At 34.3% G+C, this 18,742-nt stretch overlaps 1 protein-coding gene across 4 annotated transcripts in view; it reads right to left on the reverse strand.

Moving 5' to 3' along the window:
* The window catches only part of BTBD9 (BTB domain containing 9), an 89,188-nt gene that overhangs the window by 66,436 nt on the left and 4,010 nt on the right, over nt 1-18,742 (reverse strand). For all 4 annotated transcript variants that reach the window (XM_058834973.1, XM_058834972.1, XM_058834974.1 and 1 more), the window contains exons 3-7: nt 16,939-17,149; nt 16,041-16,404; nt 14,190-14,454; nt 12,160-12,379; nt 8,274-8,393 (exon numbers count right to left, since the gene is read on the reverse strand). In XM_058834973.1, the coding sequence (XP_058690956.1) occupies nt 8,274-8,393; nt 12,160-12,379; nt 14,190-14,454; nt 16,041-16,404; nt 16,939-17,149 (1,180 nt within the window). The remainder of the gene's footprint in view (nt 1-8,273; nt 8,394-12,159; nt 12,380-14,189; nt 14,455-16,040; nt 16,405-16,938; nt 17,150-18,742) is intronic.

The raw sequence follows: 18,742 nt of genomic DNA on the forward strand, positions 1-18,742 counted from the left end.
CTTCAAAGTATAAAGCTGTTAAAGTTGCTTTGTGGTAAAAATGAAAACCCAAATGTGCAATCTGGTGTTTTAGAAAAATCGTTTTTTCTTTCCTTTAGGCTGCTTCCAGTACAGTAGCAGCCTAAAAATCATAAATCTCTTATGGTTTTCCTATCATTAAACCTACCTTAAAAAAACCCTCTCTTAAAACATTTATCGCTTGCAAAGAGTTTTTCCCAAACATTGTATTTTATCTGAGTAATACATCTCTCTTCCATTGTTTTCTTTCCTTTACTCACTTATTTCTGTCAGTTGAAGAGACGTATATACACCTTCATATCTTATTTTCTACAAATCTGATTTGCTATAGAACATAATTTGTCCACTTCAATTCTTCATTTTCAACTGTTTGTATTCTATCTTCTTTCGTATTAAAGCGCGAATATTCCTTTTAAAAACTATTTAAAGCTGCATCAAATGGAACCATCGGTCCCATCATCCCAATTGAAATGAAGATGAGAAAGAGCAAATACAGGCCAAGCCCAAGAATCTTAACTTTAAGACAAGCTGCGTGAACTTATTTTGAGGAGAAAAACAACACCGAAGAGAAGTTTACTTTAGGGCTTTTTCACTCATACACTTTCCTTTCTGCTACTCAGAAGATAACTTGAGGTTTGTGAACTAAGAATCAAGTTTAATTACAGACAAATTCACTTTACTGTAAAATTTTTATCATCCAAATTATTCCACAGATAAGATTGGCCTAATGTTGGTTGACAGATGGCTTTATAAACTTAGACACTGAAAAGTAAATCCACAGAAGTGGATTACTTGGTTCATGTAAACAATTTCAATACTCATAATGTGCAGTTTTAAATGTGCTGCTGTGTTTCAGATACACATGGGCAAACAGCACCCATTATCTGCTAAGAAATGGAGATAAAGAGAAATGCCTTACACAATGGCATCAAACAACTTCAACAGATGGCCATCACAGATCAACAAACTAAAATAAACCAGAACTCTTACAAATTTACCAAAAAAAACATGATTTCCTCTCGGAAAAGCCTGTCTCTGTAAATATGCATGGCAAGTTTTCACAGTTAATTCTAGCTCTTGGAGTGCAAGAGAAAACACAGAAGAGTTTAAAGAAAAGTGCTCAAGATGCCTTTTAAACACACTCGTCTTATGCAACATTAACTTTAAAATACCGCTTGCTGTAGAATTTTCATCAACAATTTGATAATTCAGCATTTAGGTGTATCTTCATGTATCACTGTCAGGATGAGTAATTACTGATAATTTTGATCTACGTCAGATCTCATATATGAGGTGAAATGCTGAAAATAGACATCAAGACAATTTCGAGTCTGAGAAACTCAAAATGAGTACTTCAAAATTCAGACTACGGAAATTCTAACCACACTACAAAAAGCCTACTTATAATTATGTCAAACATAACAAATATGTAATTATGTCAAACATAAGAAATATGTAATTTAGGTCTCTTAAAAAGTTAATTGTTTCTTCCAAACCATAAAGCAAAAAGAAAATAATATATTATACATTTTTTTATAATTCATGTCCAACAAGCAGGCTGTCCCTATTTCTCAGGTACTTCTATACAAGATATATTGACCTTCTACACACACTTTTTCAGACAAATACTCATTTTCAGATGATAAGTTGTCTGGCAGGTTGTCATTGACAGCTCAAACGCACACTGGCTTTTTTACTTTCCCTCAAAGCCAAGTTGGGCTCTTTAGGTTAGGATAATTGAAATTGCTATGACAGACAGGAGAAAGAATCTGACAAGAAAAAAGCTACTTTGATAAAGTTCTTGATAAAAAATATTATTGATTATTCCTGTAGAGAAATGAGCTTTTGCATCACTAGAAGAACATTTGGAGCTGAATTTAGAAGTGTAAGCTTAAGATCAAAAGTATACACAACCTGAAATAAAGAAAAAGATCTTCTAAATCAATAAACACTCCAACACAGATGAGGCAACAGCTTTCATGATCCTGTGTAGATAATCTACTTTGAAAAATCTCAGACTATCACCTTTCTTAGGAACAGAAAAAAAACCAAAACAACAAATCAAACAGAAAAAAACCCAAAACAAAACAAACAAAAAAAACCCCAAACAAACCAGAATGAAAACCTACTGGAAGAGAAAAAAGGATGTTTAAACACTGATAGACAGAAAAACAAGCAGTAGATATTCACTAAAATGGAGACTACAAGAAACCATTTCCTCCCATTTCATAGTTAAATAATGGAAACATACCTATAAAGACTCCTAAATATGATAACATCTTACATGAAAGAATGATGAGTGAGCTCTATTCTCCACCCCAATACAAAAAAGAAAACTGCCTGCAATGAAAATTGATTTTTTTTAAATAATGTCATGTGAAAACGTGAAGTGAGAAGCCTCAAAAGTCTGGAGTAACATTTTAAAATTTCTTTTATTATTTATTACTATGCTGCTGTAATACAAATCAAGATAATTTTTACTTATTTCTGGACATTACATCATTACTGTATTATTTACAGTATTAGATTCAGGAAAAGATTTTTAAATTTCAGTTTTCCAGAAATAAAGAAAAGCCATTTGAATTATGCAGCAGGGTTGGGATTACTTCCTAAACTCACAAACAGCAGCATATCTGTACAGTCAGAAATAAAATATTTACACAAGAGTCAATGCTTCCCAAAGAACAGTACAAATAAAATAACTGATCAACATGTTGCCTGTGCAACTACTTGTAGTTCTCAGATGCTGTAACTAAGGTAAAGATGGCTTCAGTTACCTAAGTTTAATAATTCCCTTAGCAAGAAGTCCTTTTATAAGGATACTAAGGACTTACTGATGAAAAAATTTTCACATACTTTACGGACTGACAGAAGGCTCTTGCCAGCAACTCTTAGTCTACGTTTTCTAGTTAGGTTAGTGATGCAGTAGGGCTTCATTTTATCTAAAACAACGTTTAAAAGATTCTTTTGGATGTCTCTGTGCTTTTTCTGACCACTGCCATTCCCTAGTGGGAAAGGGGTAACAATGCATAAAAAACACTCCCAGCGCTAAATTAGATCTGCAGACACTGCCTTTCCCTCAGTTTATTTCAAGTATATGGGACAATGCTTCAACTGCATCTTCCTCAAGAGTTGACTCCTCCCTTATTTCAACATCTGCTTAAATCAAGTTGTATTTGGAATATCTCCTGGCAAGTTACTATCCACTTAAGATTCCACCAATCTCAGGAAAACTGCTAAATGGCTATCCATATCAGATAATGTTGTCAGAGACCTACTGGTAAGGCTGAAAGTGAGACACTGCTGCTTAATCCGTAGCTAATTTCAATGACTCTCCCAGAGACAAAGAAAAATAAAATTACTGCAGCACCACCAGTAGAAAGCACAGTTATCTGAGGCTGCCTGATTAAGACTAGAACTAAAGAAAAATGTTTTGTCTAGCCTACACTTGAAAATCACATCTTCTTGCAGATCATTACATGCAAAATAATTGTGCACAACTCCTAACACTTCTAAGTTCTGAATAGAACTGCCTTAGTACCGAAAAATTTACTCTTCTTGCATTTTTAAAATGTCCAGAAGACATGGTCTACAATTTAATTTGTCATCACTCAGGCAGAGGATTACAAATGGTGTAATCATTAGTAGCAAAAACTGTTGAAGCACTAAACAAAAAAAACACCCAGTATCATCAATGCTTAATATAACGAAAGGCAAGTAATTTTCTCTGCACATATTTTAAAAATAATTTTAAAATTATTTAAATTTTAAATAAATTTAAAATACAAACACATCTTCTAAAGTAAAAATAATTCTAATGCCACACTTTCTATAACAGCCAAGTGCTTTAAGGGAAATATGGAGCCCTTATATCACTATTAATTCAACACACCAGTATTAGAAAATCTCAAGATTTTTCAGCTTAAAGCAGATTTAAAGAACAGAAAAAAGAATATGCTTAAATAATTTCCCAGCATGATTCTACATCATCTATCCATTCTCTTAATAGAAACATACTTTAGGACCAAATGTTTATGCAGTAATAACTAGTATTTCCTTTCGATAAATCACATTATTATAATCACAAAAAGAGCTAAGACAATAATAGCAAATACAGACAAAACCTGATCTCTTTACTCTTTCAATACATTTTTTAATTTTGGTATTACTGACAAAATAGCACTGATTTCAGACTATAAATTGGTCTGGTCAGGGAAGTACTCCCCCAGTCAAAACACAGAATCAGTCAGTGTCTGACTAAAGATGGAAAATGAATTGAAAGTTTCCATCTGATTTTATTGACTAAATCTGTACTTGCTCCCTCTATAGCATAAACAGGAAAACAGAATGATTTTGTAAATCTGGGAAGTTTAATACACAAAAATAGCACACAGCAGGAATAATACTTTCATCAAAGGACTGCAAACAGTAGGAAAGTAGGTCTTTTAAACTTTTATTGTAGTGACACCTTGTGGCTACATTTGCCTTATTATGAAACCTCAAAATTTTTCATTTTCTTGCTTTTAATGCAGTTCTTCAAATATTGTGGTTGAGGATGAAGTAAAAAGATGAAGTCACAAAACAAAATTTTGTGACCTTTCCAACATGAAAGGATAAAACAGTGGGAAGGATAAAACAGAGAACAGCATTACCTGCTCAAAGACCTTTAGCAGTTTTAACATTCATTGCTACTAGAGGAAGATGGAATAACTATGAACCTGACACTTATTCCTAACTTCCACAGGAAGCTGATTACATTAACCTGTGTCCTATCTTCCCTCTAAAGAGTTTTCATCCAGTAAAAAAAGATTGTAGAATTGAACGTGGACAGATTTGATTAAGAGGAAGGTTACAGGTTTTCAAAAAGACAAAAACCCCAACCCAAATAAAAGACACACTCCATCAATTTTTATGTCCATAGAAATGTTTAAGTAGCTTCTTAAAACTTAGATGAACATATCAGTTCAGACATTAACAGCTCTCACCTTTTAAAATTATTTATGCAAAATCTAACTCAAAAAGGCAACTAACATTACCTAAAGTCACAGGGCTCATATCCTATCTATAATCTATGCTTGAACAATTGCTCTAGTGTATCAGACAACTGGCTGTCCTTCAACAACCTGTGCAGAATCTGGCATGTTCTACTACCTCACTCTGGAAAAATGCACGCAAACAAAAAAATCCCAGCCAGTAATTTTACTCTTCAAATCTTTCTTACTCCTTAAAATGACATCTTACACAGTGACCATATAAAGCACTTTGAGCTAAAATAATTTTTTAATAGCAAAAAAACCCAAACCACCACCTGTCTGAAGCCCTTTCTGATAAAGCAGTCAATCCATGACTATCTACTAAAAATGCATTCAAAACTTTTTAAAAGTTGAAGCATGCTTCCCTAAGTGGTTGCGTCCAAAAATATTATCTGCATTAATAAGACAAAAAGAGTAAAATGCCAAAACTAATGGCAAGAAGACAGAATATTAACATGATGCTTCCACTCCTCTGTACTGTTGTCCATTAACAGGAAAATTTTGGCACTGGGACTTCTGACACTAAAACAAGACTTTACAGCAGAAGCAGCATTGAGCAAAACAGGGCCTATAAAATGCTTAAAACTTATCTGCCCATTGATAAGCATGTACAACATGTCTGTGAAACAGAATATCAAATACTGAAAGAACACATTCTGACAATCTCATATTAGCTCATATTTTAAATCTGTGCTCACAAGACTGGAGAACACATCTTTTTAGGTGACAAGAAAACTCCACATATATTAGGATTTCTGTTTTGTGTATGTTAGTATACTAGAAATAACTAACTCATTTAAGTAAACAGAACTACTTAAAATAACAAAACATGGAAATTGGAGACAAAAGAAAGGCTTAGTAGTCCTTGCTTACTTCTTTCTGAACAGAATATTAATTAAAAGACAGATAAAGTTTCTAATACTAATATCTATATGTACATAGCATCTCCTGCTCAAAGCCTCTCTTCTAGAGAGAATTTGATCAAAATTCCTGATCAAAGGAAAGTCAACTTCAAGTAATACCTATTTATATTAATATAATTAAATAAAAAGTTTAAAGTGAAACCCCTCAAAAATTTTTCAGCAATTTTACAGCTCTAATTACATGTTAAATAGCCTCATCTTCCTATGGACAGGGGAAAAAATACATAAAAGAACAGTAAATAATAGCCATTTTTGACTAGCAAATGCATTCTTACTATAATGTAGGCTTCAATTCATTAATGTAAATAAAGATTACTGAACAACCTTACCTAAACTCCCCTTAATTATTATGGTGACTCAGCTGAGAACTCATATTTTGCTTTAAGGTTACTGCTCCTTAACAGTCAGTGCTCGTAAACTTACGCTGCTACATGATTTTCTCTTTAGCTCTTCCACTTGCCCTTCAAATAAGCTGCACCTTCAAGAAATTCCCTACCATTTTGTGGATATGATAATGAGGAATAGAGATTTACAGAAAAAGCCAGGATTTCTTTGGGAAAAAGAAAGCACTTCTCTCCATGGGGATTCCAAGAGTTGCTGAGCCAATTAAAAAGTTTATGTCTACAGAATAATTATTAAAATACAGGTCATTTCCTCTCAGGGTCTATGACCCAAAACCTAATTATGACAGCATCTTCGGTATGTATAGGTTGTATCCTCCCTATCAACAAGCTCAGTTCAGTTTTTGAATAAGACTGCTTCAATGTGATTATCAGCTTCTTGCAGAATTCCCAATACCTACAGTTAAAAAAAACATCGTAATTTTAACATCACTTAAACCCATCTAGCCATTTTCTCAGAGTGGCAGAATCTCGGAATACGCTGATGTCGAAGGGACCCACAAGGATCATCAAGGTCCCTGTCCTGGCCCTGAACAGTACCGTCCCTAAGAGTGACACCTTGTGCCCAAGAGTATTGTCCAAATGCCTCTTGAACTCTGTCAGATTGGTGCTGTGACCACTTCCCTGAGGAGCCTGTTCCAGTGCCCAATGACCTGTGGATACTAAATGCAAAAACTAAGCAGGGAACAGAGCCTATGTGAAACTAAGACACACAGACTTCTCACTCTGGCCTGAGAAAGCATGAGAAAGAATCCAAACAGTCCTTGGTAAAGGACAACAATCTTTGCAGGTGTTGTTTAGGATTTGCTCGCAAGGAACAGTCAGGGGATGGTGTTCCACTTAACCAATGATGGTGATGTGTTGCTTTAATGACCAATGAGAGTTTTACCTCTCAGACTTTCTCGAACCTGTCTATAAAAGAAGATCAAGAATAATAAACTTTGCTCTCTTGGACAATGCAGCAGAGAGTCATGTCGTACTGCTTTGCCATTCTTAATATAGTGCGACAACCACGCTCTGGGTAAAGAACCCCTTCCTAATATCCACCCTCCCCTGACACAACTCCAGGTCATCCTCTCAGGTCCTGTCACTGGGTACCACAGAAAAGAGATCAGTGCCTGCCCCTCCTCTTCCCCTCACAAAGAAGGTGTAACTGCAATGGGGTCTCCTCTCAGTCTCCTCCAGGCTGAACAGGCCTTATCTGCTTGTCATTCGGCTTCCACTCAAGGCCTTTCATCATCTTCATTGCCCTCCTTTAGACCCTCTAAAAAAGTTTAATATCCTTCTTATATTGTGGCACCCAAAACTGAACATCAGAGGCATTCCTCAAAGCTCCGTAGTCCTAACTCTCCCTTTTCTGCCTTTCATAACTATTTAAAAGAGTAATAGTAGTAAAATACATAATAGAAAATAATACAGTAGAATATACTACATATAAATAATACATATACTACAATATAAATAATACAGTAGAAAATACGTAATACTTAAAAATATATTTTCATGTTCTATAGTAAGTGCATTATGAACATTTAGGCAGTCAAGGATTGAGTTTTACTACTGAGTGAAAAAAACCCTGCATCAGCTGCAAAAAAGGTGTGTATGACTCAAAAAAAAAAGGAAGAAAAGAAAGCAGAAGGAGATATATAGATACAGAAAAAACAGAATTTTCAAACCAGATGCCTGCACTGTATCAACTACATTAATATCAGAAAAGAAAAAGATAAACTATTACAAAACTCTATAAATTAAGATAAACTATATTTTTAGCATAGCTGATGAAAGTTAAGATACCATACATTTTCAGAAATACATAATGAAGTAGCAAAATCCAGCAACATATTCTGGTGCCAACATTCTTTAATGTTAGCTACTGTATATTACACTGATGAACTAACCTGCAGACACGGGCAGGAAAATACAGGTTCTGCCAGGACCGACAGAGGTATTTAGAGTGATCGATAACACGAATCCAGTCCAACTCATCCATGGACACCTCAATGTAGTAGGAATAAGACCTGTGGATTGTCAAAAAATACCGGTTAGAATACAAGTTGACAATTTTAAACTGTCTTCTGGATTTTCAGTTGTGTTGAGAAGAAAACTGTTCTGATAAAGATCCCTACTTTCAAACTAGCTTTGAAAAGAAACTCTCACAGTTAAGATGTATTTTCAGAATGATATAAAACATCCACACACTCACAATCTACAGTCATTAGATGAGACTACTATGCCTCAAAAAATGAAATGGAGACATTTGACTCTTGTAATAAAATTATCATTTGTATTCCTTCCCCATGGAATAAAACTAAACCACCAGTGATATGGTACTATTTCTATTGACAAACCAATAAAGAAAAAATTAAAAACTAAATTAAAAATTAAAAATTTCCTAGATCAAAAATGCAAATTCAAACTCCTTACTTGAAAAAAGCAAATTTATTTTATGACCATTTTCACTGATGTTGTTTTTCACTTCTGACCCTTTCATGACCTTTTTTTATGATACATCATTGAGCCTGTCACTACTTCCTTACACATTCCAAAATTACCTCATGAAAAATAAAAAAGCCATTAACAGAATCTGCATCTTCCTCTTGCTTATCAGTCATGTTTACCTTATAGTTTGCTGTTAAAAGAAAGCAAACCCGAACCAGAACTTAAAAGTCACAGCTAATTTCCTATTATATCCATGACTGTAACACTTAGAATAAAGTAGAAATTTCACTTGCGGAACTGCAAGTCATTGAATATGTTTCAGAGTATTTTCTTTCTCCTAAGGTACTAGTCTGCAACATTCACAGGCATTTTAACAGCACCATGTAAGCACTGAACATCCTTTCACACCGATTTCTAAAGAGGATTTGCTCCTAGGGAGTTCTACACAAGCATTTATTATTAAAATTAATGCCTTTGTTAATATTTCCAATTTTCCTGAGGACTTAAGAGTATGTACTTAAAATGATTTTGTTTAAAAATCCTTAAAACAATAGATAGTTACTACCTTGGAAAGCTAAGGCTGAGTCTTTAAACATCAATTGCATAACCAGCTTTCACATTCACACCAATCAGATGTGTAATACTCACAACCCACACAAATACAATGTGCTTTAACAAGATTACTAACATATGTCTACTTGACAGAACTGGGCCCAAAGTTTTAGACTTTGAGCAGTTTGTATACAAAAGTTACTGATAGTCCTATGTGCCTTGAGAATTTAGAGGTTCTCAAATCATCATTACTAATGAACATATATTTGTAACCTATATACAACATGCTACTTTTTGCTTTCTTAAGATACCAAGCAAAGAAATACTACCTCAAAAATACAGTTCCGTTATCATACACAATAGTATCCTTTCAAGTTTCCTAAGGCTGGATAGCATCTTATTTGCAGAAGTAGGTTGAATAGCTACTGTCCTTAGCACTTTTACAGCTAAGATTCAGCTGTTAACACTCCTGAACTAGAGGTGTAAGACATCTGTTAGTTTCTGTTTGGTTCTGTTAAGAATGTCCAATAGACTAGAGCTTCACATAAACAGTTGAAATGAACAGAGTAATTTTAAAAATTGTTCAACAAGGAAGCAATCACGCTGTACAAGCCTGCTCATGTCTGTACAGGCATTAAAATACCTCTTTAGAAGACATTATTCATATATCCCATGAAAAATATGCAGTTTGGTGAACAGCAATTGTTAGATGAAGTCTGTAGAAAGGAATAGATCTCTACAGAAATCAAGGACAATCTCAGAGCAAGTTCCTTAAGATCTTAGCTGGCAAATTTCTGCACACCTTTCTGGGCACTCTTCCCAAGTTCAGCTACCCCACTATAAATTGTTTTCCTAATATTTAATATGAATTTAACTTCTTGCTTGTGTCCACTGCTCTTTGCACTTTCAGCACACAGCTGCAAGAGAATTCTGTCCCTGTATTCTCTATATTCTTCCACTGAACAGGTGTTGAGCCAACCCATTCTCCCTTCTAGACCTGCACATCTTAGCAACAGCAGGTTCTCACATGCTCAAGCCTTCATCTTGTTGTCCTGCTGAACTCACTCCAGAAAGTTAGTATCTTATACTGATGAGCCAAATGCCTCCATTTCAATTTATCTAAGATAGCTGAGTTACTCAAGGGAAAAAAGCTTGACAATTCGTGGAACAGAGAATCAGACTATTCTGAATTAGAAGGAAATCCCTAGGGTGATCAAAGTCCAACTCCGGGCCTTGCATAGGCTAGACAGTGCTAATACCAGTACCATACCAGTTGGGAAGCAAAAGAAAGCCCAATAGCAAGCTTTCCACAGAAACTAGGATGATTTAAAAAAAAAAAAAATTAAAAATCAGCATGACACAGAAACTAGATCTTAAACCATTCTGCCCTCAGTATTTTATGAAGACAAAAATGTCTAGAGATCCACCTTGTCAGATATTCTGCCTGCAGTAATAGTTTGTTCTACAAATTTCAGATGAATTGCACAGGACACCAAGCAACAGGTAACTTTTTTAAAAGTTGTCCCAACAAGAACATTTTTCCCTGAGTTTTGCCAGCTGCAAATTTATGCCCTACAGATGAGGGGCATTTTAGCAGTTATATAAGTTCTCTAAAAATTGATACAGGACTCATTATTAACATATCTCTAATACTTTTTCAGATTTTATAAAGTTAATTGCTAACTGCTTCATAAATTTGGTTGGTCTTCTGTCACAACTAGTATAATATTATATGAAGCAGTCCGTATACCTTCAAGGATCCACTTTTTGATCTTTACAAAAGAAATAGAAGGGAAATAAATTTCAGTTGAACTGAAGTAGAATTTCCTTAGAACAGTAAAATAGCTAAAATTAATGAAATTGGTTTTGAATTATTAGTAACTAACTCATATTTAAAAATTTATTTAAATTTACAAAAAACCCCACTCTAACTAAAACTTTTATATACCCTGTTCTAGAATAACATGGCTTAGCTAAAAAAGCAAAATGCAACTGGTTCAGCAATGCTAAACTGTTAGTTTAGAAATAAAATAAAATTAATCCTTTATCAGAAAGGTCATAAGGTATATAATAAATGTGTAAGTAGCATGTTTTATTGTTTTCAACAGCTTATGAGTACCTGCTGAGCTGTTGACTAAACTGCAAGATGTTTGTCATGGCAAGTTACAAAATTAATATATTAAATTTGTCAGATATAAAGAACCTTGCAATTTTTCTACTTCAGCAGCCTCTCAATTGTTCAAATGTGCCTAATTTTAATTTTCATACATTCCATAATAATGTAAAGTAGGTCAGTAACAACTGGCAACAGTATCTATTACAATTCATATTTCGGCAGTCTAACCACAAAGTGGCTCCTAGTAACTACTGTAGTCAGTTGGTAATTCACATTCTAAATAAATTTTATTACCTCTGAATTACAGAATCACAGAATCACTTAGGCTGCAAAAGATCTCTGAGATCAGGTCCAGTCTTGCTGTCAAAGTGTCCCATTCCTTAACAGTTTTGATATATTGAAAAAATTGGAACAAAATATATCTTTTAATGTTTAAAATGCAAATATGTAAAAATATTTAAATACTTTGAGCCAGTTTAACATCTCTAAATATGATCTGGTACATAAGTAACCAAATTTGCATTTAAAAATTAGGTTGTTTCCAAATAAACTTTGCAATTGTCATCTCCAACACAATCATGCTATTTCCACAAAATATTTAATTTACAGTTTGCACTGCTATATTATCTCCAGACAAAATGCATTACTTTGCCTTTTTATGTCACCTTGGCACCTACCGACTGTCTCTGTCCCACAGGAGAATTCGTATGTGGTTGATTATTGAGGGCTGACCTAGTTTAATCTCAATTCCAGACCGGCAGTCATCATTGATCGGGTGTCGAGAGAATCCATGATCCAGGTCGTAGTTCTGAGTATCTCCATCCAATAGAGCAGACTTCAGCTCCCCTTTAACAACTTGTGCTCCATACTTCATTGTTGCAATATTCTCCCCTGGTACTAAGAAGAAAAGGAAATAATTGCTTAAATTTTACACTCTCATACTGAATATTAGATATTCTGAATATAAACTCTATTAGGTTAGACAAAAGATTTATTGCTAGTATTCTTTCTTGGCCACAAACACATGCTCTAGGGGAAAAAAACAGAAAAAAGGAAAGAAGATAAAGAGGAATTTAAAAAATTCAGCTTCTTCAATTTCATTTGGTATCTCCTACACATTTTATGGTAATAAAGCTGTGATAATTTACTATTACATAGCAGCTATATTCTCAGTCCCCTTCATAATTTTACAGAATCTGTCACATCTGTCAACTGTTGTTTGCTTTAGGTTTGGGTTTTATTTTCCCCCAAATGGAAGAAACTTAAATGTACAAGATGTGTATCAAATGTTGAAGATGCACGCTGAATTTGCAGAGTGGTATATACTGCAGTAAGGCCATTTATGTTCCTTTATCAACTATACAAGCTTCCAGTACCCTGCAAAGCTAAATGAACTTAAGTGAAATGGGAAATTTCCGACTATTTGGCCTTTGAACTCACATGGAAAAGCAAGTTTCTTCTGCCACAGTTTCACCATTTCATTTCCATAAGCCTGTGTCCTCGGAACAGCTTCCTTCCAACTAACTGGGAATAATTATCCCTAACTTCAACTACAGAACAATATTTTTTATAAACTAGCTTCTTCAAAAGACATTTTTAACAGTCTAGTTTGAGGAGAGATCGTAGAAAATATGATTTGAAAACTAAATGTTGAAAAGCTACCCCAAACTTTTCAGGCAGGTTGACAACAGAAGCATGCATTTTAACATGGTGTTAAAAATTTGGTATCTTAAGAACAGAATTTGAAGTGGTAAATGGTCATCAACATTTTCACAAATAGAAAAAGTTTCAAGATCCTGAATGAGAACTAAAACAACAAAGAAATTCCAGTCTCCAAAAAGCTGTGAGTACGAGAATTTTATTGTGGAGATAAATATCTAGGAAAAAAAGCCAGAAAAGACCATTTGACTTCTTTAAATTTATCTACTCCAGTGTCAAGAGAATGTCTTGCATGACAAGACTTCTACAATATCCTAATATTAAATTCATATGTTTAAATATTAATAACTATAACTTCTAAGAGAGAACAAAGAGAATATTCGATTCTAAGCTAGCAGTAATTTTCAGGGCTCATCATGCATAACTGAGAATATAGTGCAGACTCTTAAAGAACATTTAACTTTTTTCTTTTCTGCGGGTCAAATTCATACATTAGATGGCTAACAATATATTTTTAAAGCTTGAGTGTTAGATACTCTTGTTGAATTAACAGAGATCACAGAAAAAAGTCAAAGGCTTCTTACACTTTACAGGCTTCCATTAAAACAACTTCAGAGACTTATTTAGACAAGCATGTAAAGAGTAAGAGAAAAGTCATAAGTAGTGGTGAAAAAATTACAAAAATGTTTATGAAGTAGAAAACAAGTCGCTATTCAACATAAAACCACTTACATATCATATATCTCACAGCCAATTAATTTTTATTTTCAATTATTTTGTAAAAAATTTTCAATTCAATTACCACTTCCTCTAGGAAAATAGTATTATATTCATGTTTGAACAATATCTGAGATACAAAGCAAGAAAATAAATGACTAATATCGAGAAATAAAAATGGCACGAACAGTTACATAACAAGATGTTTCATACTGCAAACCTTTTATAACACACAGTAATAGATGAAAACTCAAAACACAAATTAACCATATCCTCCAGATAACCACAGTCACGAAATGAGAAGGAAACAAAAAAAAAACTTGATGCTTACTTAACATGCCCCTGTAGTTGAGGTCCATGTCCCGACTCTCAGAACGAATCTTAATGGCATCTAGGATGGCATCAGGTGACAACAACCCAGAAGGTCTTACAACATTCAGAAGTTCAGTTAAACTCATTAGCGGCAAACGTACTGCTTGCATGATTTCAGCATGGTTTTCCTTGGGGTTATGTTTACACCAATTCATCAAAGCTTGGAAAATGTCCTTTTCAGGAGCTGCAAATGAGTCTCTCAGTACTATACTTAGAAGAGCAGCCTGGAAAAGAGAAGTAAGAACAAAAAATATACCCCCCTAAGTAAACAGAAATTAAATTGAATTTTATTTTTTTAAACAAGGGAAATTTAAATAAGGCAAAAAAAAATGAATGGCTATTTTAGCTTGTAGTTATTAAAAATAATCTCTAAAGTGGTGACTCCCTGAAATTATAGCTTATTCTGGTTATGCAAGAATTACAGAATCCATGACCAAAACAATAGGCAATAAAATCACTAGAAGAAATTGAAATCAATATAATCAATATAATAACATTCAGTAGTTCAAATTTGCTTTGGAATATTACCAGAAATTTGGGGACTTGGTAGTATGCTTCAAAATATTCCTTTAAACTTAAGTTGCTATAAGAGCACTGATGAGAAAAAAGTGTTGCTTGGAATCACTTCTTTTAACCAATTCGAACTACTCGGGATTTCTGTCCTGTCACAATCTTTCTCTGTCTTTTGGTACCAACTAAGAATCACCAGGTAAAAACTCCAGTGGCTCTTACTCATGCAGAAAACCCACTGACTGCAAAATGAGAACAAAAATAATCAAATAGCTTTTTGATTTTCACTTAGGTAGCAGAATAGTCAGGAGCTTGCCTAGAAAAAAGAAAGATCTCTCATATATACCAAGACTGGCTATGCCAAAGACCTTCAAGTGTGCACTTCCTGATGCATGATGTTTGCTCATTTCTTTATTGACAATACGCTCTCAGAGCTCAAACTTAACAAGCTGAACATGACAAAGTACAGAGAAAGAGAGAAATTTTTTTTTTTTTTTTTCCTTATACAAGGAGTAACTTACTGCAGTGTCATATACTCATTCAAGGAATAGACCCTTCACATCTTTTCCCCTAAGAAAAAACACTTAAAAAAAACCCCAATTAAAGCATCACTCAAAGTGTTCTGCTGCCTCATGTGAACACTACTTGAAAACACTATTATGTCCAGCCCAAAGACCCCTTGAGAGTAAGTGCAAAACTTCAGCTTCATAGAACAGTCTGAGTCACAAATATTTATGCATCTACCAAAAAAAAACAACACAAGAAAAACCCCAATCACCCTATCACACCATCATATTCTGCAAATTCAGAACATGATGACAATCAGCAACATAAATCACAGTAGGCTCCAGAATGCTTCCATTTGCCCAGCAGAAATTCACCCATCACTGATGAAGCCTATATCAAGGAATCAATAGAACAAAGCATATCCTATCATATTCAAGTCTATATTTGACTTCCCCTCTGCAGCATTCAGAAGCCAAATTACATTATACCAGGAACAGATGAAGTAAGACAAATTAAAATTAGATTGACTGATGCCATCTTTTAGAACACTCCATTAGACATACTATATTTAGCTACATTGACTGGTCAATACCTAAAAAATTCAGAACAGATTGCCAAAATTTTCAGTTCAGCTTGTCTTGACCATTTCCAATTGTCACAGTTTCACAAGTATAAAATAACTATGAGCTAACACAAGTTTTCAATTGGTTCCCCCATTAGTATTTCATCACAAAATTGCATTGTCATTAAAATTAACAGTCCTGGGGGAAAAAAGTGCAAACAAAAGATATACCTTAGAAAGTGACAGGAAGCCTTCGCTGGAGAGCACCTCTTGGGCGTTTCTATCCATGAACATACAGCACATAAAAGTTAATTTGGGAAGAGAATAAAGACTGGCAACATCAAAAGTCATACAGACATTCTGAACATTAAGTATTGTGCAAAGATACTCAGACGTGGAATCCTCCAGTTCTGGAAATCCGTATTTATGTGCTAGGCTTAGGAAGTCAAGAAGAACCTCTTCTTTCTCATCTCGTAATGTAGCACGACCAGTGTAAATATATTTCAACAGCATGGTAAATGCTTCTGCAGTGGTGTCCTGAAGAGGAATTTCTGCTTCAGGCTGAGATTCTCTCATTCCTCCATACAGTAATGCTCTATAAGGAAGAGAGTTTAGCTTAGTTAGTAGCTTATCCCTCTGACAAAATTCACTGAAATGTTAAATGTATTTCTATTGAAAAATGACCAGCTCTTAAAAAAAAAAAAGGTTTGATTAGTATTATTCCTAGTTTTAAAATATATATTCTAGTCTATGTCAGCCAAACCTCTTCTCAATTCCAATTCATCAAAATGAAACCTGCTGAGTATATTCCATAGAAACACACCATTTATACTCAGGGAAATCAAGACAGCTTTACAGTAGTACTTTCATGTTCTCAAGTTCTCTTTCTCTTGAATTTGTAAAACTACCTTCACAATCCAATTTAATGAAGGTCAAAAGAATAACACTGTGACATGGTATTTATCTTTTTCTATTTGAACACAATGATTTGATGTGCTGGGAAACATTCACACAGAAAAGGTCACACTCAATGGACAGATGATTACACCCTGAAAAGTTCATAGAGAAACAATGTTTGTCTCATCTACATAAAAATTTCCTGTGAGCCTGACAAAAAGCCTTACTTCACCTGAAATAATGGCATCTAGCAGCCAGGATCACTCTGTGTGCTGGAAAACGCTTCTTTTCCACAATAAAGGTAACGTCACTGTATTCTTCCCCATTCATTAGAGCACCAATATGCTCTGACAGAATGTGAACATGGTCGATCTCCCCCACAGCCGTGTACGGACGAAGAGGGTGGCTGTTACTCATCTTGGAGGGATGGTGATACTGGTAGCCTAAAGGACAAAGAAAACAAGCAGTATTACACAGGGCAAAAATATTAAGAATAGCAAGCATAACTACAATAACAAAAATGTGACTAATCTAAGCAATCATATATTACAAGAAAAATTAAATCAGGAGGTTTTCTATGAAAGTTCATTTTCAACCAGACTCAACACAGCTGGCACCAACAATTCTAGCTAAGTATTTCAAAGAATTATCACCTTGTTAGCCAACCCTGTTACTAAAAACAAAGTTTCCAACAAAGGGAATTAAAAATTGAATTATTTTACATCATGTTACTATTAGAAAGCAATTTTATCTGAATTAAAATGCACACACAAAAAATAGAAATAAGCAATGTGAGCAGTTAAGCTTAGTTTTAACTCTCCAATCAGTACTTGAATCAGTGAAAAGTAAAAACTGTTTTTGCAGGATTCTAGTCAACTTTTCAGAATTGGGAGAAAATAAACAACCAGAGTAACTTTTAATAAATAACAAAGTCTGTCAGAGTGAAAAGCTTTACAATGTACAATCCAACAATCCAATTTCCTTATTCATTACACTCAGTTTTCTTGATGACTTCTTATTCCCTCATATTATATATATATATGAGAAAACAAACTCCTTAATACCTCTCAGTCATAAAATTAGGCAATTGCCCACTAATGTACAAAACAGTTAAATGCATTAGTCATATCTTCTACGGAATTCTTTTGTTTTTCTTCATTCACAACAGGTTTTACCTTTTAATGGATTTGGTTTATTTTGGTAACAGAGGTTTTCTATAGTCTCAATGGTAAGAGCATCCAAAAGCAAATTTAGGTATTATATTGGTTTCTACCATTACACTTCAGTTTACTTTTCTTTAAAAATAGGTTGGTTGTTTCAGATAATGATCATCCATATCTCCAGAGACATCTTCCCTGCTCCAGTTACTAGCCACTTTCCAAGTGCTAAAGAAAGGTGCTGACGATAGAGACAGGAATGCAACATAAACACACCAAGATCACGAAGCAACACCCAACCTTTATCGAAGGGCAAGCCTTTATACAGGGGCTTCAACTTTCCGCACTTAAAAACGCAACTGTGATCTTAGTACCGCCTAGCTCACTTGACCAATGATACGTATCCATCCATGATTCATAGGGATTGGCTGGGGTCTCTTTGTTTGAGTTTGAATTCAGCTAATCACACCTGGGGGCTTGTTTTTCTCAATTCCCTAATGAGCTAAACTGTCTGTCATGATCAGTGACAGCTATAGCTGTCACTGTACCACAAGAAAAAAGAAAAGGCCATACCTTGCACACATCTAACACATATAAATCAAGTCAAAATCATAACAGAAATATACTTTTAGGTTCTACTATAAAATACTGTAAAGATACCATCAGAAAATATGCAAAAAAGCCCCAAACATATGTACTTGGGATTAATTATTACTTGCACTTTAACACATGGAAACGCTTTACCCAAAATCAAGATACTGTGGAAACACAGTCCCAAAGAATGTCAAATGAAACTAAAAAAAAAAAAAAAAGTAATAGAAATTGAAAAAAAAATATAAGAAAAATAAGCATACTAAATTGCTGGAATGCATGAAATAG

Source organism: Poecile atricapillus, chromosome 3 (genome assembly GCF_030490865.1).
Source record: "Poecile atricapillus isolate bPoeAtr1 chromosome 3, bPoeAtr1.hap1, whole genome shotgun sequence".
Lineage (NCBI taxonomy): Eukaryota > Metazoa > Chordata > Aves > Passeriformes > Paridae > Poecile > Poecile atricapillus.